The sequence below is a fragment of the Castor canadensis genome, chromosome 15 (assembly GCF_047511655.1).
Source record: "Castor canadensis chromosome 15, mCasCan1.hap1v2, whole genome shotgun sequence".
Taxonomy (NCBI): Eukaryota; Metazoa; Chordata; class Mammalia; order Rodentia; family Castoridae; genus Castor; species Castor canadensis.
In genome coordinates, this window is record NC_133400.1 from 89473724 (window position 1) to 89495647 (window position 21924).

At 41.9% G+C, this 21924-nt stretch overlaps 1 protein-coding gene across 2 annotated transcripts in view; it reads right to left on the bottom strand.

The window, feature by feature from the left end:
- Positions 1–18085: 18085 nt before the first annotated feature.
- Net1 (neuroepithelial cell transforming 1) overlaps positions 18086–21924 on the bottom strand; it is a 52685-nt gene continuing 48846 nt past the window's right edge. For both annotated transcript variants that reach the window (XM_074056737.1, XM_020186178.2), the window contains 3 exons: positions 21408–21578; positions 20166–20352; positions 18086–19949 (listed from right to left, as the gene is read on the bottom strand). In XM_074056737.1, the coding sequence (XP_073912838.1) occupies positions 19546–19949; positions 20166–20352; positions 21408–21578 (762 nt within the window). In that variant the 3' untranslated portion in view covers positions 18086–19545. The remainder of the gene's footprint in view (positions 19950–20165; positions 20353–21407; positions 21579–21924) is intronic.

The window sequence follows — 21924 nt, forward strand, 5'->3', positions numbered from 1 at the left end:
AATGTTCAGGAAGTAGATAGGAATGGAGCAGAGTTTTTTAAGAATCTATAAATAACCTATAAAAAGGTTTATATGATTATAGATCTTTACAATTTATTCTCTTCCTCTACATTATCTCACTTAATTCTTAAGACAATGTGAGAAGTAAGGTTATTTTTTTTAGATGAAATACTTCTGATTATGTGACAAGTGAACTATATTTTCCAGCAGGACTGAAAACTACTCATCAGCTTTAGGAAAATTCAAAATGCCTGTAAACACCACGTAGTGGAATTCTCATACTCAAAAATTTTAACTTTGCAGGGGACTTTATAAAAATTTCCTATTTGTATAAGATGATTAAAACTGGCTTTCATGGTGGTGCTAGCTTCACTTTAACATTTCTTTCACTGCACTGCCTTTACCTCTCCCACTGAACACCCACGTACATCCCACCACACACCCTGTGCCAGTCCTTCCGAAGATCTATTATATGGCCTGAGTTTTGCACCAAGGGTCCAGTCTGGTGTTCACGGGAAGGCAGCAGAAGGAAGTAAGTGGGAGCAAAGTGTTGGATGGGGGTTGGACAGTGATGAGGAGTCACCAGACAACTTCAGTACAGGAGCTTGTTGCCCAGATCATTGAGGACCTGATGCATTCTAAATAAACATGTAAAACACAAAGGAGACCAACTGCAAACATTCCCTGGAGCTGAAAGAAATTTATATGGCTTATTATACATTTGGCATGATATGCAATTTATGATGAAAAATTTGGGAACAAATAAGCAAAGGCGAGGGCATAGATGCCTTAGCCAGCATGACCCTATAACAATCACTGCCATGAGCAAGCTGGCTAGTTATGTGCTTAGGTTCTGTGATGTTGCCCACAGACCTTCACTGTCCAGGCAAGGTGGATGATGCCAGCCCACCCTCTATGCCACATCATTCCTCTGTTCATGGATTCCGGGGTAGTTATTCATTTCAAGTTCCTTTAAAAACAACTTTGTTGTTTTTATATTTCTGGTAGTTGGATTCCTAGAGAAACAAACATCTACCATATTTTAGTTCATTTTGTGTTGTGATAACAAAATACCCGAGACTGGGTAATTTATAAGGAAAATAGTTTTATGGATCCGGAGGTTGATAAGTCCAAGTTCAAGCAGCTACATCTGGTGGGGTCCTCAACTTATATCATAACATGGCAGATGGCACCTTATGGTGGGAGTGTGTATGAAAGCAGTCAATGGTGCCTGAGGAACAGCCAAACATTATATATTACTAATATAATCCCAAGAGACCTAACCCATTCTATTGGGTGTGCATTAATACCTTCTGAGAAGGGTACCCCCATGACCTAAACACTTTCCAGTATGCTCCAAATCTTGAAGGTCCCACCTCCTCTCAATACCATTGCATTGGTGCTAAGCTTTCAGCACATGAACTTTCAGAAACAAACAATACTCAAATCATAGCGGAAAGTATAGTAGAAGCTTCTTTCACCCAAATAGGAGAAAAAGATCAAATATATATGCCTTCATTTTAGTTTATACATTATCCAGTACATGGTTTTGCATGACAATTGCTAAGAGCTAATGATACAGTGATGAGCAAGGCAGGTCTGGTCTCTCTTTGGTACAGGACTTGAAGTTCACTGGAATTCTGGGTTTAATGGTGTCCCCAAAAAAGATATGCCAAGTCCTAACTCTCAGGACTGTGAATGTAAATTTATTTAGAAATTGGGATCTTTATAGATGTTTGTCTGTTGTTGTAAGCTGCTCAGTTGTGGTACTTGGTTACACAGTCATATGAAACCAAGGCAAGAGGATTTTAAAAAGTCGGTGAGGTCCTCCCTGCTGCTTAGGGATCTGATGGGCTCCTCTCCCAAGTCCTTAATGAATACAAAAAGAGAAAGGAAATAAATCATTTACATATCATTGTGGTGTGGGAAAAGAAACTCTTTCAGGAAGTAGAAGGGGCCCTTGGTAGGGAAAGTGTTGTCAGCAGTTGAACCAGAGTGTCTCAAAGACCCCTTCAACTGTGAGGACAGAGATTTCCCAGGCCACAGAGACAACTGAAACTGAGGCCCTACATGCAAGAACCAAAGATTCTGGCTAATACAGGTTTACCTTGAGCCTTCCTGAATTTACTGCTTTTTGTTTTATTATTCTCAGTCTCACAATGGAGTTCAGGCTGTCTTTGAACTCACTATGTAGTCCAGGCTGACCTGAAACTTGAGATTCTCTTGCCTCAGCCTCTTGAGTGTCTGGATTATAAATGTTCAGTACCATACCTGGCTACTTCCTGCTTTTAAGGAAGATAAAATGAGTCTTGAGGTAGGACTTCCTGATTTCCTCTTGGTCTTTGAAAAGGTCTATCTATGATTGAACCACAGAGAAAACAGGCTTTATTTCCACCAGCCTTCAGTGTCCACTGGGGTCTTGGCTTATGATCTGCCCACCACTGGCAGCAGATTGGGCAGATTGCTTACTTTGCATGGCTCTTGGTAGTGCCTAACATGCAGCTAGACTCAGTTGTCTCTGGGACTGTTTAGAGAAGGCATGGGATGAAGTCATGACCTTTCACGATAGGGGAGATAGGACAAGAGACACTCTACACCCTCATCAGGAAAGGAAGCTCTGGGGTGACTGTGTGGCCACAGAGGGGTGAGATGTGCTGGACTTTTTAACATACCTAGACTCTCCTCTTCCCACAGCCTTTCTTTCCTTTTTCCCATGCTGGAGGCTCAAGTCAACTCCATGAGTGGCTTTTGAAGGCTATACCATATAAATTCTAGAAGGGACTGGACAATAAATTTGACTGTGGTGGGGTAGAACGGTAGAAAAGGTAGACGTTAGAAAAGGAGGCTGAGGCTCTGTCACAGGTGATCAATGTGAATTTGATCTTGGAACTATCTATGAAGAAGCTTGCAGGGACAGAAGAAATGACAGAAAATGAGAAGAGGGTTCAAAGTGTTTTTTTTGAATCGGGAACGTTTGCCTGAGTTAGCTCTTGGGCAGAGCCCTTTGGCATGGCTTTCTTATTTGGAAAATGGAGATCAATAACTCTTCCTGTGAAGACTTTATTCAATTGTTATAAGAGTCAAAACCACTTTGGGCCTGGTCAACATGGTGCAAATGCCATGGTACGAGGCCACCATGGTTATGCGTGTTTCCTCCCAGGGAGGAAACACTTGTCTCCATGGACTTCAGGACCCTGGCCTGATGTGATGGAAGTTTTTCACTTATATGATTTTGGGTGGAGGCTGACCACCTCCATTGGGGCTGCTCTGCTTCCTTCTCTGGGTTTTCCATGAGGCAGAAGGGGATTTCCTGTCAGGAACCACCATGGTATCTGTCCCAGCCAGTGGGAGGGGATTTTGCAAACAGAGACCTTTATCTCTCCCCAAACACAATTGTGGTGCCTTGTTCTGTGGCTTGGTTATGGAAAGTAAAAGGTCTTTTTAAGGTCTCTGATCTTTTAGATCAGAGAATTGTGTTTGTGTGTGTGTTTGCAGGGACGTATATAGAGCGGGTGGGAAGGAGATGGGAGAATTAAACAGAGAAAAATAATCAAAGTGGTAGATTTGAAAAGGACCATAGAAATGTTCAAATTCAGTTTGCTAAAATTTGGGATATGTACCCCTGGTGACATCTGAGATTATTGTAGGACTTACATGGGCAAACAGAAAAGGGAGAGCAGACCTTCTTTGTGGAGGCAAAAAAAAATGTAGGCAGAGCTTATTGACATTATTTTGTTTGCTGTGTGCTTATTGTTACTATTTCTCCTTATTTTTAGCAAGGGAAACCAGTTTTCCACTCATAACAATGACATAAAGTGTTCATTTGAAATACAATTATTAAAGACAGGAAGTATAGATGAAAATATCAAGTGGATAATGTATTTTAAAATGCCAAACTGTGATGGTGGTATTTCAATGAGTGAACTTTTGAAAACATGGATGTAATCCAAACCTTTCAAACTACTGAGAAAGAGACTAAGGCCCTGGAAGGGGTGGGCTTGACCACCATCTTCTAAGAGAGAGGAACATGGTGGAGACAGGCTGAATGAATTGAGAGGAGACAAAGCATGGAGCTCCCATGCCTGGTACTAGTCCTCCAGAGAGCTCTCTACTTTGGCCTCTGAGGTGAGGACGTCACCCCCAGATGGGACACAGCACTAGTTGTCCCTTGTCTTTCCCTCAAGTCCAGGTAAAAGGTCATGACCCATGACAGAGGCAAAAATCTGAACCTAGCAACAGAAGGGACTTTCTGAAGTTCCAAAGTTCTACATCTTCTGATTCATTTCACCAAAGCTTTCCAAAAATTTCTTAGGGCCTCAAAACTTTCTGTTTTTGTTCAACAAGAAAAGCACCAGCGGCCAATTTATGTGGCATAGATTTTCAGTCTACCCAAGGGGAGGTAGAGAAGCATGAAAGCTTCTAATTCTTGGTAGTTCAGCTTAAAGTAAAGACATGCATGCACACACACACACACACACACACACACACACACACATACAGAGAGAGAGAGATAGATAGATAGAGAGAGAGAGAGAGAGACTCTTTCTGTCCTTGAGTTCTTGAGGTCCAGAGGTCTAGGGAAATTGGACCTGAAAATCAGCTTAACTCCAAGAGAGACCTAGGGTAACATTTAGGAAATCTCAACAGCAGACAGGTCATCTGGTAAACCTGTGTAGACTCTGAAGCTAGGAGCCTTGACTAAGTACCTTTTGGATGTCCCTTTATACCCTATCTATCTCTCTAGACAGAGTCTCCTGTGGAGATACAGGAGAGTGGTTTTCTCCAAGCTCAGCCCTTTCTCTGCATCTTACATTCCTGGGGTGCTTCTTATGCTCACAGGAACCCAGAGCCCCAAGGCTGAGGAAGTTTCCTCTATGGGACAGCTCCAAGGTGTTAGGAGTCCTCTATGGGCCCAGATAACATCTGTGGAGGATTACAGAGCCCCTCAGCCCATGAGGCTGACACAGCCATGTCTGGCACAGTGAGCCCAGGACTTCTGGGAAGTGCAAGGACTCCCAGAACCCTGAAGGATGAAAAATAAGGGAACAGAGACCATTCCTGGAAACCTAGGGCCTCAGAGGACAGGAGTCTGTGGTCAGAGTTAACATTTCAGGCCCATGCTTAGTTGGAAGAATTAACATCTGTAAGGACAGAGCATCTGTTGGTGAGCGAGGTGGAGGTAGGGAGTGGGCTGCACGAGGTGTGGGAAACTGAACTGAGTAGGGACTACCTCAAGGGGCAAAAGACAAACTTTGGGCCCTTAACACATCACCCATTAGAGAATGATGTGTGTTTTATTCTGCCACCGTCCTTGTGCTCTCTCAGCATCTTTGTCATAAAACTCTGGATTAGGCCACAAGGTCACAATGTTTACAGACTAGGAGCCCCTTGTGACAAGCCCAAGCTAAAACTAGTTGGGTTTGAGATAACCATATAAATGACAAAGACAAGGGTGAATTATTACCGAGATAAACCCTGTAGCTTCACTTGCTCTTCGTTAACTTAAAGAAAACCCACTAATTTTGGAGGTCATACAGCTGAGCAATACATGATTAGTTTCTCACTAGCTTTGCTACAGATAACACTTCTGATGTGTGGGTTATTTTACAAAAACTTGAATGATGGTTTTACTAAAGGCACTGACTCTTTACTAGAGCCTATAGAGATATCTGATGGATAAATAAAATGGGATTTAAGGCTTGGTATCTCTGTCTTTCTATCATATCTGTTCTCTTTGCTGCCTCAACCTGTGAGTCAAACTCTACTCAGTTGCTCTGCATGTAGACATATTGACATTTGAGAAATGTTCTGTCCAAGACTATAATATGGGGTTAACTTGGCCTATTGCCCTTTGGAGCCGATATATGTTAGTGACTGCTGCTCCAACAGTGTGCTTTCTTACTAGCACTTACAGTTCCTAAGCCTTATCATAAGACCCAGATCAAATCATGAAGCCAGAATGTTTATGCAAGATGATTACATCAGCAATAGGACAGACTCAGCAGTCATCACTGTACTGCCCACAAAGTACAAGGCCAAGATGTTTGCACCCAAGAAAAACATCTTTTGAAACCATGCCTGTGACTAATGGGCAATTACCAAACTTTAACCCATCCCCCAGAAAATCTTACTTACTTACTGCCCGCTTCTTTTGTTCAAGTGCGTAGCCTAGTCACCTCTAGTCAGTCAGTGCTAGTTCCCTTCAGCTTGAGTTGAAGTAAGAAGACTTACTTGCCTGTCTTATTTGTAAGGTGTGGCTTGATCTCATTTCTACTGTTTTTGTGCCATAAGATCCCAGTCTGGTAACAGAATTAGTCAGTCTGGGGGCCCAGATGAAGCCAGGCATGCCTCCTTGGGGAAACTGGAGGAATCAGTGTGTAGGAAAAGGGGGCTTGACTGATAATTTTTCAAGCCCATACAGCCTCACATTTTACCAGCTAAGGATGATTGACTGAATTTTGTGTAATTTCCTTTAGTTTTGGCTCTAAAACTCATCACTTTAGATTTCAAACATTTTAGCAGTGAGACACTTTTTAAAAGTCAAACAATGGGTAGAGAGTCCCAGAAAGAAGAGAGTGGTTAGGGAGTGACATAAATTTATTCCTAAAATCAGATTGGTAACATGAACTGAGAATGAGCTGGCCTCTCTGACTTCTCCCAGGAGAGTCATCAAATGAAGGGAATCATTCCCACAGCTTCTCCCCCTCTGGTAGGCAAGAGCAAGCTGCCCATGGGAGCTCAACTGCCACCACTCTGAGCAGAGTGCGTGGCATTGTGACTTCCAATCTGTGGCTAATATTTTTCTTACTTTAAAAATTTTTTTAATTAGAATATATGGGTTATACAGTGGTGATTCATAGTGACAATTCTGATTAGACTTATACTGTACATTAGTTACATCGCCCCCATCGTCTCTCCCCCTTAACCCCCTTCCTGCCCCACTTGGAGCAGTTGCAAGAGGTTTCTTTGTTCTATTTCATATAGGTATATGAAGTCCATCAACCATATACCCTCACCTTAATCTCCTCCTTCACCCTCTCCCCTCCCCCAGTACTCCCCCCCCATGCTGTACCTATTTTACAGTCCTGTCTTTCATTATTAATATTTAAGTTGATGTTCAAAGGGGCTTCCCAACATATCCCCTCTATAGGCACACTTTACTTTGGTCCATTCAACCTCTTCCTTTCCTCTACCTTACCCCTTTACTTCTTACCCCCCCCCCATTTTTCAACAGCTTTCAATACACATCCTTGTATCTTCCCCCTTCACAGATGTTTTATATCACTAACATACATTCTCTTTTCCTTTCCCTCTTTCCCTAAGTTCCATAGAGTAGTTCCACTATTACAAAGATGTTCTACATCTGAGTTTATATATAATCATACTTGTTTTTGTGTATAGGTTTATCTTTTGGATCTATCTTCCATGTATGAGAGAAGACATGCAGCCTTTGTCTTTCTGAGCCTGGCTTACTTCACTTAATATGAAGTCCTCCAGTTGCATCCATTTACTTTCAAACCACATGTCATTATTCCTTATGGATGAGTATGTGGCTAATATTGAAACCCTCATTTGTTACCTCTGTCCATGGCACCTTGACATGTAAATCACATGTGTCCACATCACAGTTCCTTGAGGAGGATCTCAGCTGCTGAGGTTACCATCAATCTCTTTGATATGTCTGTTGAACATCCTCCAGGCTTCCCAAAGAACATTTCAAAAGTACCTAGTCTGTGGGTTTAAGACACATAATTCCAACCCTGACCTCAAAATTCAGTGACAATATCTCTCTGCATTTATTTTCTTGTGATAGAGTAACAGAAACTTAATATACTTACAAACACAAGTTCATGAATGGGAGCCAGATGGTGTTTGGGAGAACTGTTGGAGTTAAAATGGAGAACAATGCAGGATGATTGCAGACTCCTACCAGCCATCATGTGTCATTGACCTAGGTCCCACGCCCCTTCATTACAGAAAAAGGAACGTGTTCTGGCAGGCAGAGACGATGGTGTGGACCTCCTGCAGAAGTGGAGCCTGGTTGTATGACTTTTCAGGGCTTCATTACTGCAGCACTAAATTCTCTCAGAGCTTCTGAGCCAAGGCCAGTACCAATCAGGGCCTTAGACCAAGCCTGAGACAATGGTGTTGAATCACTTCCCAGTGATTCTAACTTGTAACTTTCAAGCCAAGGAGAGTTTCTCCCTGGGGACTGGTGATTGGAGTCTCATGGGAACCTGTGGACTAATGTCAAGGAGGTCTCCAATCTTCCTGCAAGGCCACATGACTGCTGTCTGCATGCTGAGCAAAACCTTGCATTGTTTGCTTTACATTGAGGAGTAGGATGATCAAAACCACTCAGGTATGGGAGAGAGGTAGGGAAAGAAGGGAAGGGAGGAAGGAAAAAGAGAGAGCTTTGTTCTATTTGTCTGTGTGGGACAGAGCAGTAAGAAGCCAGAAAAGCTGTTTCTGTTCCCAATCCATTGCCATTCTTGAGCTGTATACCCATCAACAAGTAGACTCTGTTCTTCGACTGTTCCCTTCATGCAACAGAGATTGAGCAAGACTGGACTGTTGCCTGTGTCCACTGGGACATAGGATTTAGGGGCAGAGGGCACAGGCCTACGGCCTCAGAGTACAAGAAATGTCAGTAAATGTTTATCTGCTCTGTTCCTCTGTTTCAGGCCCCAGGAGACAAGGCCTTGGTGTCTCTTCTTGAAATTTACTTTCTTTGTTCTCTCTGGTTTGGTCCAGGTCCTAGGGTACTGGTAAACTGCTGCTGGCCTGGCTTTCCTATGGTTTTTCTGCCACTGCTACAACTCAGCTCTGCCTTTAGGACTCAGATTTTTTATCTAATGCTGCATATCCAACATCACAAAAGCCTTGGGGCTTAAAACAATAATAGATGTGCATTATCTCACAATTTCTCTGAGGCTACTTAGCTGAGTGGTTCTGTCTTAGTATCTTTCATGAAGTTATAGTCAAGAAGCCAGTGAATGTAGCTGTTTCACTGAAGGCTCAACTCGGCCCCCTCATACAGGGGGAGTGGGTGTGGCTGTCTGAAGAAAGCCTCAGTTTCTCCTCCCCAGAATATTTCCTTAGGGCACCTTGACTATCCTCATGACATATCCACATGGCTTCCTATGGAGAAGGGGATCTAAGACAGGCCAAGCAGGAATGGCAACATCCTCTTGGCCTCAGAAGTTGCACTTTGTCACTTCCACTTTATTTACTGGTCTTATTCTAGTGGACTAGCCCTGTACATTGTGGAAAGAATGCGAGTCCCAGAAGGTGAGATCCTTGGAGCCATTGTGAAGGCTGGCTACTGCAGAGCCCTCTCAGGCTCTGAGTCTCTGACTAGCTCGTTTCTTGGGTCACAACTTCACAGCTGAAATCATGCAGCCTTTATGGTTCATTAAACAAACAAGTTTGGGCACATTCTCTGTGTCAGGAAAAGTGGTATGTTTGAGAGACACAAAAGCCAATAACTTTGTAGACTAGTGGAGAAGGTGACACTCAACCTGGAAAGTATGAAGTATCATGGCGGGGCGGGGGAGGGCAGCAGTGGACACCTGGGTAGGGTGAGTAGGGACCAGTGGAGAGAATGTGGATTCCATGGTGGTAGTGGGGCTCATGGCGGCTGCCTCAAGATGTGGCTTAGCTGAGTGTTGAGGGATGGGTGGGAGGTCACCATGCAGGGAGAGGGAGAGGAAAGGGACAGATGACATTTCAGGCAGGAGGAACAAAATGATCAAAGGCACAGAGCCATTGCCGGTCTCAGCCTTGTTGGAGTTCGGATGGTATTCCTCCTCTGTGCTCTGATTCTAGAACCATCTATTGCCAACAGCAAGTTTCTCATCATTTGAAAGAGTCTTGTTAAGTCAACAGCTGCTTTTGTTTGTTACTGCAACCAAGAAACTCATCAGAAAGTTCTGGAGACCTGAATGTCATGTTAGAGCAGAGAGAATGACAGAAATAGTTTCCATTTGTGGAAAAGATTGTCTCATTTTCCTTGGCTGGAGGCAAATGTAATTTCACAGCTTTGGACCCCCTCCCCTCTTGCTCTCCGATAGGGTGTGCACGAGTGTGTATTTATAGACTGATGTGTCATTTTCCTTTGTTTTGGAAGAGTGCTGTACCTGCGGGGATCAGCAGATGTCTGAGAAGGATGTGTGGGACTCACAGGCCTCCCGGTATGGGCAAGTTTAAAGGCTGTTTTTGAGGTTTTAGTCACCTCTAAAATGCAAACACACACACCTTGACATGAGAAAAGAGTAACATGCTACACATTTACTTATACATGTAGCTTGTGTGCCTGTTCAAGGTCCACCCTGTGGTCTGCCTCCTCACTGTCTGTCTTAGATTACATACTCCTTGGGGCAGAGCCTGCTAATTCGCCTCCCTATCCAGTGCACAGAGAGGCACTCAGTCTGCTTCCTCTTTATCTATGGATCCAGGAGACTTCTCAGGTCTTGCCCTCCCTGCTCCTCCCTCCCCCAGTTCTGGCTTACTTCCCCCTCCCCACCCCAAATATCCTTCACAGAATCCGTGGTGTTTCTCTGGACTGTGGGGTGGGGAGCTGAGGGCTGAGCTCATACCTGGAAATCATCCAGGAAGAAGAGACCTGTGTCTCAGCCTGCAAGGGAGGGGGAGATGATGGGTGGGGACAGGCAAGGCCTGTGCTCCCTGTTGGCAAAGGTGAGTGATGTCATATAACAGACATTTTTTTCCAGCCCTGCGGCAGTTTCCAGGTGTGGAGGGACGCCTGGTGCCAACTTCTCAAGTCACATTCAACTGACAGTTGGAGTTTGAACCATGGAGAGAGGGGCCTGGAGGGGAAGAGAAATACATTTAACCAGACATGCAGCCTGAGTGTTCATGATCTCATCACCTAGCCCTTCTGGAGACAAGGGCTGGGACTGCCACTCTGGACCATTTCATGGTGGATAGAGAAGAGGGTTCTATCTCTGACTTCAGTTGGGGTGGCCTGCTTCCCTCTCCCACTGCAAGGCAGAGAAGACAAGGGGAGATGCCAAGGAACTGGGGATCTGCTCACCCCAGGTGAGCTGGACGTGGTGTCCAGTAACACAGACTCGATCGGGGAAGGACTAAGGGGTTTTGAGCCCTCTCTTCACCCAGACAGGAGTGCTGCTGCTGAGACTAACGTAGGAAGCTTCACCCTTCTCCCCCTGCCCTGGTGGTTTTGTCCTGCCTGTGAACGATGGGTTTATAGGGACATTCCTGTGCAGTGGGAGGTTCGCTTAGATTCTGCATTTTGCTCAGTTGGAGATGCGGGCTGGGAAACTGGGCTGGGCCTGGGGTTGGGCTCTGGGGCTCCCATTTCTCTGGATGTAGAATCCCCCTAGGAGTTGTGGCCTGATAATAGGTGCTATGGTCCCAACCCCCAGAGGACAGGCCCAGATCACTTGGCTGGACATTGCCTGTAGAGTTGGGCAGTGTCATTCCTGTTTTGGTCGTATGGGTATGACTTGAAGGAAGAATACGAATGGTGTGTATTTTTCTGAGGCTGGGCAATCTCATTTCTTTTTCAAAAATGGACTATTTTTAGACCAGTTTTATATTCTGAACTAAATAGAGCACTGAGTACAGAATTTCCATATGCTCCTATTCCCACACAAGCACAGCCCCCCTCCATCGACATCCTGCATCAGATCAGTGCCTTTGTCACAAATGAAGGATTTATGTTAACTTATCAGTATTCCCAGAGTCCATGGTTTCCATGAAGGCTCGCTCTGGATGCTGGACATTCTTGTGTTTTGATGGATGTACAATGACATATATCTACTGGTCCACATGAACCATGAAGAATATTTTCACTGTCCTAGGTGTCCCCGTGCTTTGCTCGTTCCCTTCCCTCTACCATCCTCCGACCTTTCTTTTTGTCTCCAAAATTTTGGCATGCCACATAGTTAGAATTGTACAGTAGACACCTTTTCAAGTTGGCTTCGTTACTTAGTTAACAGGCACTCAATGTTCTGCCATGTCATTTCATGCCTTGATAATTCATTTCCTTTTAATGTTGAAAAATATTCCATTGTCTAGCTGTTTCACAGTTTATTTATACGTTCACTTACTGTCTTAATCCATTTGTACTGCTATAACAAAATCCTGGTGACTGGATGAATTATAAAGAATAGAAATTTATTTCTTACAGTTCTGGAGGCTGGAAAGTCCAAAGTTAAGGTGGCAGTAGATCCAAGGCCAGGGAGGGCTGCTGTCTGCTTCCAAGAAGGCACCTTGTTGCATTGTCTGAAAGGGGACAAATACTGTGTCCTTACATGGCACAAGAGACAGAAGGGAATGAACCAGCTCTGAACTTGAGTCACCTCATAAAGGTTCTACCTCTTGATGCTATCACATTGGCCCTTTAGTTCTGACATATGAACTTTAGGGGATATGTTCAGATGAGCCCAGAGGAGAAAGCAGAAGGGTTGGGGAGAAAGGTGAACAGGAGAAATGTGCTGGTGTGGAAGACTGGAGCAGACAATGTTACAAGGACAAGGTGTGTGCTGCTGAGAGACTGGAACTTGGAAGGTTGTAGGCCACTGGAGATAGGTATAGTAGATTCTTTGATATATATATATATTTGGCAGTACTGAGGTTTGAACTCATGGCCTTGTCGTGTACTTGCTAGGTGGGTGCTCTACCACTTGAGCCACACTTCCAGCCCATTTTTGCTTTATTGACAGTGTCTTGAGCTAGACCTGTACCATGATCCTCCTACCTATGCCTTCTGCATAGATGGGATTACAGGTGTGTACCCTCAACCTGGTTTACTTTTTGAGGCGAGTTCTCATCAATTTTTTGCTCAGGACAGCCCCCAAACTACTGTCTACATTTCTTAGAGGAAGCTGGGGAGTCAGGGGGAGGAATTGGGACTCTTGAGCAGAAGTGCAATGGCAGTGTAGCAGTGAAAGCTCAAGATGGTGGAGCCTAGGGGGATGAAAAGGAAAGGACCCAGGTTTAGGAGGCTGATCTCTGAGTGGTGATCCCTGGAGGAGAATTCTGGGTGGGAAGCTGGGATGTGCCAGGGTGTGGGGCTGAGGGCATCTGGAACATCGCCTTCATGGAGTCTTATATTTGGGTAGGATGGAGTGGTGGGGGGGCGGGAGAAGAGACTCCATAACAGAAAGGAAAGCTGGCGGAGACTCCACACATAAGGGTGGAGAGAAGGGAGGTGGTGGAGTGTAGACCTTGAAGGATGAGACAGGGAGGGGACCAGAACCTTTGGGCTTGAATCTCAAGAGACAGAGTTGGGCCTCCACCAGCAGCTAGTGTGTAATGGGATTGGAAAGCCACCTTATCATATGTTGAGTCTGATAGCAAATGACTGAAGGTTCTGGACAAATCTAAGGGTATAAGTTTTCTTTGAAACTCAGTGAAGCTCAGTGTTTGAAGAGAAAGGGAGGAGGATAGAATCTCAGTGAAACCTTTGTTCTCTGGGTTAGGACAGATGAGTTCCTTCATGTGAGGGTGGGGACCTGAACGGCCAGTAATTTTTAAGGCTCTTTCAGTGCAGCAATGCAGGCCTCAGAGCTCAGGTGCATCCTTTTAGAAGCGGTGGTCTAGTGTAGGTGCCAGGGTGGATGGTCACTCCAATTCACTCCCAGTGCTTCTGCTAAACCCTGTACCACTGTCCTCCATTTTCAAGTGAAAGAGTACCACTGGCCAGCTGCTCAGGGGACAGACACATATTGTATGTATCCATTGCAGGCAACAGAGATGAGGCTTTAGGACACTAGTCATTCCCTGCTGGTTTCCAGAGGTCTGAAGTGTCAGAAATACAATGAGTGGAGAAGACAGAGACAAGTAAGCCCATTTTCTACCTCCCATCTCTGTCACCTCCTAGCTGTGTTCGACCTCTCAGAGTCTGCATTCAGAGAATGCAGGGAAAATGGCACCCAAACTGTCAGTTCTGAGTCCCTGCTAAAGAGACAATTGCTTTGAGAAGTATTAGGTGTCAAATGGATGGGAAAAGTCTTACTTTTGGCTTTTCATTTGAGACTAGCATTTGGCTCTTGGGGATAGAACTACATCAGTCTCCATAGAGTTCCAGAGAAGTGAAGTGGTCAACACAGTGCCGGCCATCTATTCAATGGAAAGTGCCAAAACAGGAAGCAACTCTATAAACCAGCTTCCCCAAGATTCTGTATTCATAATACGCAGCCATCCCTTGGTGCCTACGGGGGATTGTAGATACCCAAATTTAACGATGTCCAAATCCCTTATATAAAATGGCACAATTTTGCATATAACTTATGCACATCCTCCATATACTTTATATATATATATATATATATATATATATTGCAGTATTGAGGATTGAAGTCAGGGTTTTGTGCTTGCCAGAAGTGGTCTATCACTTGACCACAATCCCCAGTCCACACTAGGTTACTTATAATAGCTAAGACAATGTAAATGCTACATAAAGAGCTGTTATTCTGTATTTTAAAGGAATACTGACAAGGAAATAAAATCTGTAACTTTCAATACAGACACAATTTTTTTTTCCTAGAATATTTTTGATCCACTGTTGGATGCAGAACACACAGGATACTGGCTGGGGGCCTAGCATTTATTACCAAGGTCCATCCAAAGAAGGCACACATCAAGCAGAAAAACCAAGACAAGTTTTTCAGTATTCTGGTAGCAGAATATTCTGCGGAGGAATAAACACAGGGCTGGCCACAGATGCATTTAATCTCAGCATTGCTGCAAGCCGGCTGTGTGATCCTGCTCAAGTCACTTGATGTTTGGAGATTTCAGATCTCTCACGATTCATGGGTTTCCAGATCTAACTGGACAGATGAGTTCCTGCTTATCTTGTTCAACGAAAAGGAAACAAAAACCCTTCCACCTGCCTCCAGCAGTAGCTGTTGAGAAATCTGAATTCTTTGAATCTAGCTAATTTTGTCTAACTTTCAGGTTTACACAACAGCACAAACTATCAGATACTGCAATGCTATCTCTTTTCTCAAAAGATAATGAAGGGACTGGTGGAGTGGCTCCAGTGGTAGAGTACCTGCCCAGCAAGCGTGAGGCCCCAAGCTTAAACTCCAGTGCCACCACACACACACACACAATGAATTTTTTGAACTGGCTCCACATTTCCCTTGGTGGAAATTCTGTCAAGCTGGACCGAGTTGCTACCTGGGAGGCAGGGGAACTGTATAGTAGGTCCCCCTTAGCCACAGCAGATGCATTCCAAGATGCCCAGTGGATGCCTGAAAATGCATGGATAGTACTGAAACTTGTTTTCCTATCTGCCTTGCAGCATTGCTAGTTAATCTGTCCTTCCATGCTTTATGCCCTAGTGCCTCCTTTATCCCTACACCTGTGTTTTGAGGCCATTATTTAAAAAAGGCTCTTGTGAACACAAGTAATTAGATACTGTGACAGTCAATATGATAACCAAGATGGCTACTAAGTGACTAATGGGCAAGTGAAATACACAGCATGGGTACGCTGGACAAAAGAGTGATTTATGTCCAAGGACAGCGTGAAATTCATCATGCTATTCAGAACAGTAAGCAATTTAAAAAACTTAAGAATTGTTTACGCCTGGAATTTTCACTTAATATTTTTGGACCAAAGTTGACTATGGAAAGCAAACGCATGGGTAAGGAAGACTCCTCTTCGCTTTTCCATTGCCTTAGCTCATGTGGATTATTACATCTATGTTTGTGTGACAGAGAAAAACGTTATAGGTAAAGGAAACACAATGGTAGGGGGAGAGAGATATAGGAAATAAAAAGAGCAGTTTCAGCAATTCTCAATTTACAGCTAATCTTGTTTCATTTTTATTCCCATTTTCCTGCCCCATAAATTTGAAAAACAACATTCAATTTCTGGGAGGTAGGAGTGTTGGGGATTGCAATCTGTGCATGCTAAAGCACACACTACTACAGAGCTATGTGCTAGTTCAATTTTATCCAGAAATATTTCAGTAAATGTCTTTAAAATAACTCTAATTACAACACCAGTTAAACATAAAAATTTAACTGTAACTACTTAACTTCATTTTAACTTATTTTGTTGAATAAACTCTGCTTAGTTTCCTGGGGATCTGGTTCAGGCCTGACCCTGTTAGGACTGCTTGGGTGGCGTGTACTAATCAGCAGTAGTGTCCGCCTGGTGTATTGTGTCCTTTATATAGAATTGACATCTAAGTCCATCATTCATGATATACTTCACATTTCTTCTTCTCTTACCAGCTGGCCTTTTGCTATACAGAAAGAGCTCCCCTGAGGGTTTATCAAGGGTAGCACAGATGACTCTTTTTACTTACTAGTTTTCAAAGCAGGAGGTTGGATCCCTGAGATACTCTAAATGGGATCAAATGCTTATTTTTTATTTTTAAAGAATTATGAAGCTATGGACTTAAAACATATGGGGTGCATTTTATCTCACTGTAGCTTTATCCTAACTGATACTCTAATTGTCTCAAATACTTTTAAACCAGTTCCTCCTTCATCATGGTCAAACACTCAAACACCTAATTACGGGACAGTGTCACCTTCTGCTCAGGAAAGGAACTTGGTTTTATTCAGATCTACACTCATCACCTCCTGAGTAGCTCATCTTCTGTGAAAACAGAGGAGGGACATTTCTGGAGAGAACAAGGCTCAGAAAAGCAAAGCATTTCAAAGCTAGGAACATGGTATCAAATTCAAAGTACTTTACAAAAACATACTTGTATTTATATTATCGTGAAGAAAGTGATATCCAGAATAGTCAAATGTGTTAGTTACAGTGTGACTTAGAAGAACAGTCAGAAGTGTGGAAAATAATAGTTTTTGACTGTTATTTACAGAGCAAGGGTAGTTATCAGTTCGAGAATCCATAGAGAAAAAGCAATTCCTGGCTCTCCAGAAAAATACTGGTCAGGACATAATTGAGCGGATTTGAACTTGGAGTCCACAGAGGTTTGGAGAATATCCCACAGTTTGTGGATATGTAAGTGCACATACACATGTTCTGGAGAAAGGTGGCATAACTTTTATGACAGCCTTACAATACTCATGAACTAAAGTGCAAGTACCAGTGCATCTGAGTAACCATGCATACATGAGATCCTGATGCTCAGATGTGCAGGGAAAAAACCAAAGTCCTCTGGAGCCAGAAGTTCTACATTTTCTCTGGATCTAGGGCGATTCATTTGTGAGGACACATGGACAAAGGAGCATTACTCTTTGCAGTTGTTCTTTGATGCCAGTTAAACAAGCCTAAGTTTGTAGGTTGAGATATCATCTGCTTTGAACCCTAGGACTTCCAAACATAACGAGGACAAACTTATCAAACAGTTCATCTCTGGGACAGGCAGGCATTTCAACTGAGGAACATGATTAAGACAAATGGGTCACTTTAGGTCTTTCTTCATCTAGGTCACCAAGATTTACTGATGCAAGCTTCAACTAGGCATTTTCTTTTTTTTGGTGGCACTTGGGTTAAACTCAGGGCCTCACACTTGCTACCACATGAGCCACTCTGCCAGCCCCATAAATGCCATTTCTGAAGAATTTTTATTTCTTTTATTTACTCTGTTCCTATTTTCTCCCTTGAGGGAACCAAAGGAAGATAGTTTTATGTAACACATGATTCCATCCACAGTATCTAAATTACTGCTTGCTTCTGTAATTTTGGAAGCTCATCAAGGTAATTTTGGAAGGAATGATGTTCTTTACAACACTTCTAGAAAGGATGAGAAATCTTGCTTTCTAGTGTTGCAGGTCATAATCATTGGTAATCTGTACTTCTGAATTTAACTTTCCAAAGTGAGGAAGCCAAGCTACCTAAATTAAAATCTGAAATTATGCTTTGTTCTTTACTATTGTATCCAGAAAATGGCCAGATGTTTTCAATACACTGTATTCTTAAGAGATTACAAGACACACAATATTTGACCCAAATGAACATTTCTTATTCAGCAATGAACTTAAAGGCTTACTTACTTACCTGTGACTTTTGTAGCTCTGGTGAGGCTTGCCATGATCTACTACCTTTGCCACACCATCATGTCCATCAGATGCCCCCAAAATATCCACCAGGCAAGAAACCTTCAGGGTGATTATGTGTGTGCTTTTTTTAATTGTATAATTCATTTATACAGACAGATCATTTGATTGATCTATTTACAGTCTTTTCCAATTTTCATTTTCATTGGCAAATATATTTCACATAATAGTTAACTTTGATACCATTATAAACCTGTGATGACAAAGGGCTTTAGACCTCCCTCTCCCTTTTAAGGACTATAACATCATTTTAACAGAAACATTCTGCAGTGAAGACTCACCAGTTTTCTTCCATCTTATGAATAAATCCAACCAAGATTGATCCAATATGGTCAATTTTCACACTTCACTGTTTCCTTTCAAACTCATTTGCAGGTATAATAAACTAAGGCAAATAAAGTTCACACCCTCTCCAGCCTTCTACAACTTACTATGTACCCTCAAGTTGAGCTTTTCCTATCTCCTTTCATGTTCTGGTACAACCAGACATTTTTATTGAATACAAAACTACTTTCTTTCCTCCTTTTACTTATTACCAGTCAATTGCCTTCCTTTTTGCTTTGCAGACAAAACTAAAACTTTCAACACAATCATCCCTTGAAGTGGTTTTCTTTTAGTAGTCTAGAATATACTGAAATCTTTCATATGTCTTCACCACCCTGAAATGCTACCCTATAAAAACTGCAACTTTCTTAATTGGCTCAAAAACAGTATGGCTTGGTTTCACTTGGTAAAGTTAATATGATTTAAAAAACACAAATATATATATATATACACACACACATACACATTTTTAATCAGGAAGAAAAACACTTTAAGAACATGCCAATTTGAAAGGCATCAAAGTAAAAAAATAAAAGCAAATACTAAAAACTACTTTACAATAAAAAAATTAAATAATTGGCAGGATAAATGAATGAAAAATGAGGAATGTGCAGTGAAAAACAAACTAAGGTAAAGCATTCCAGTTGATAAAATGGAAAACTTAAGTTTTATGGTTGTTTTCCAAGGAAGCTATGCTTCAACGTAAATTTTGAAATATTTCAAACATACATTCCATGTAGATTTTGGGTGCCAATGTTAAAGTTTCAAATTCTTTATGCAAGATTTAACCAAGAACACTGGTAGAATTCCATTATTTGCAAACTAGTAAGTTTTGACAAATATTCATGATGTATCCAGAATTAGGAGAAAATCTGTTCCATAAACATTTCATTTGATTAAAAAAAAAAAAAAAAAGGCTTGTATGTTCTAAATAATCCAAGAAATTATCTTTAAAAACAAAACAAAACCCTGTAATTTAACAGTAATCTGCTTATCTTTAGCTGCCATTAAAAAAAAAAAGAAAAAAGAAAAAAAAATAGAAAGGGGAAAAAAGAAAAAAAGGATAACCCAAACCATGAAAATGTTACAACTAGTACAAAGTAAGCCTACCTTGCTCCTGGTACAAGAAATAACTGTACACATTTATAAATAAACAGTCTTTCCACCACTTAACGCAGAGTTTCGTTTACACCAAAGTCTCTTTCCGTTTGCCACCTAACTGGGCTCTGTCCCTTGCTCTTCGGAAGCCCTGTGTTCGGTGTGCCTTCACACTCTTTGTGTCTTCTGCTGCCTGGACCCTGGAGCCACTTTCTGATGTACTTTCCTCACCATCTACCTGCATCACAGTGGAAACTATGGACGCCCTTCTCTGGGCTCTGATGTTCCCGACAGAGGGGTTGTTCTCTTCACACTCTTCATGGAGTTCTGGCAAACCCTGAAGCTCTGTTGAACTGGAGGCCTGCTGGAAAGGGGCAATGGCGGTTCGGATACAATTGAACCACTGCTGCTTATGGAACACATCATTGGCTTGTAGAGTGTGAGACTGGCCTGGAGAGGGGTCTTGGAAGCGGACTCTAAAGATATTTTTAGCTAGAAAAAAAAAAAAGGAAAAAATCAAATTATACTTAAAAATATGCTAATTCTGGAAAAGTGGTCATACAATCTTCACATGAGTGCTGGTATTTATGTAAAATGCACATTGTTAAAGTGCACTATAGCTGTATGTACCAAATAAAGGTCAAGGGACCATTTCACTTTGAAAATTCTTAAAGGTTCAGCCTAAATTCATTTAGATTCATTCATTACCTTTATCAGAGTTGCCAAAAGCCCCTCGAAAGGAACCTCCCATGCGCACATCCCCATCCTGCAGGTCTTCTAGCACCAGCTCCTGGACTGGGATTGGCTGCCGGTAAACCTGGTAAGAGTGACGCTCATTTCGCGTAACAGGCCGGGTCAAAACCAAGATGTCTTGAAACAGGAAAATGTAAAGTTTCTGGAGAAATGGAATACAAATGCTCTGTAAACATGGCACTTTGTGATTTTAAATGACTGAAATGTATTGCTAACAACTAGATTTAACATTATTAATTTCATCAGATTTATTTTCTAATATAGCCTTTATAAATGACTTCATAAAATAGTAATTTCAAGGCTACGCATGTTTTATTCACAAACTTCAAATCTCAAGACTATATAAAACTTTTTTTACTGTTGCTTTCTATCAGATTAAGCAACAGCTGAGTAAACATGCATCATAAAGATCTGACTTGAAACACCTGTATTGTATGACAGTTTTCTAAAAAGTAGGGGTAAAAAAAATGCATGCTGATAAAATGTTAAAGGTCCTATTTTGTTTATACACATTTAAATCTTTCTACAACAATCAGGCCTTGTGACAGAAATCAGAGATGTCAGATTTAACTTTTCCTAAAAGAAATCCCCAACTTATAAATTGGGCTTTTGAAAAGCACATAATGAAACAAAAATACCATTTTCATGATTGTACTTAGTCTTATTAGGTACTTTTATGTTTGCTTGCATTCAACCTGCTGCAGACATTTGTTGAATAATTCTAAAAACTACTTCCATAACTATAAAAACTACAAAAGTTTTTTGAAGGCTACGCTTTTTTTTTTTTGAGACAAGGTCTCACTATGTAGCCCAGACTGGAACTTGTAATCTTCCTGCTTCAGCCTCCTGAGTGCTGGGATTAGGCCACCATGCCTAGCAGGTTATGCTTTTTTTTAAAAATTAAATATGGAATTTAGACAGTAACCTATAGTCAAACAAGCTGATTATGCTTCAAAACTGGAAAATGAATTATTACTGATTTTCTGAGACACTTAAGCCATATTATTCATTCTGCAACTACAGAAACTTAATTTCTGCTTTATCAAAGCTGATAACATATATAATCAGTAACTTTCTTTCATTATGCCATGAATTTATTTTTATAAACCTGCTTCATAATTTACATGCAAAAAATGTAACCAGGGTGGAAAAAGGAAAGTAATGGCTTACTTCCTGTTAGTATTCAAATACACTCACATGCCCATTTTTATTCTTCAGTTCTCCGTGGCACAATAGCACTTTACTTGCTTCAATTCTAGGATCCTTCTGCTTCTCGTCCAGATACTCCAGTTTGTCAATGTAATACTGGCACTCAGATTCGCCTTTCTTCAAGTTGATATCAGCAAGAACTCCTTGTATTATCAATACCTAAAAGTTATCAAAAGAACTGATGGAACAACTTCAGTACATTAACTCATCCTGCTTCCCTAAAGGACAACACTGTCACAAAAAAATGACAGAATAAGGCTTGAAGTTCAAGTTGGAAGGGACTCTAGAAATCGGGCCTTTCCAGACTTTTGGAAATCAGTCAGGGCCTTCATTTTCAGAAGAAGCATTGCCAGCAAAACTGGGTGACTAATCCAAAGTCCCCAGTTTCCTAGTGGTAGAGATCAGATTAAATTCTAGTCCCTCTTGATTAAAATATTTATGTAAAATGTGAACACCACACATGCACATCTCCTTATTACTTGTTACACAGTGTGCTCATGTATTG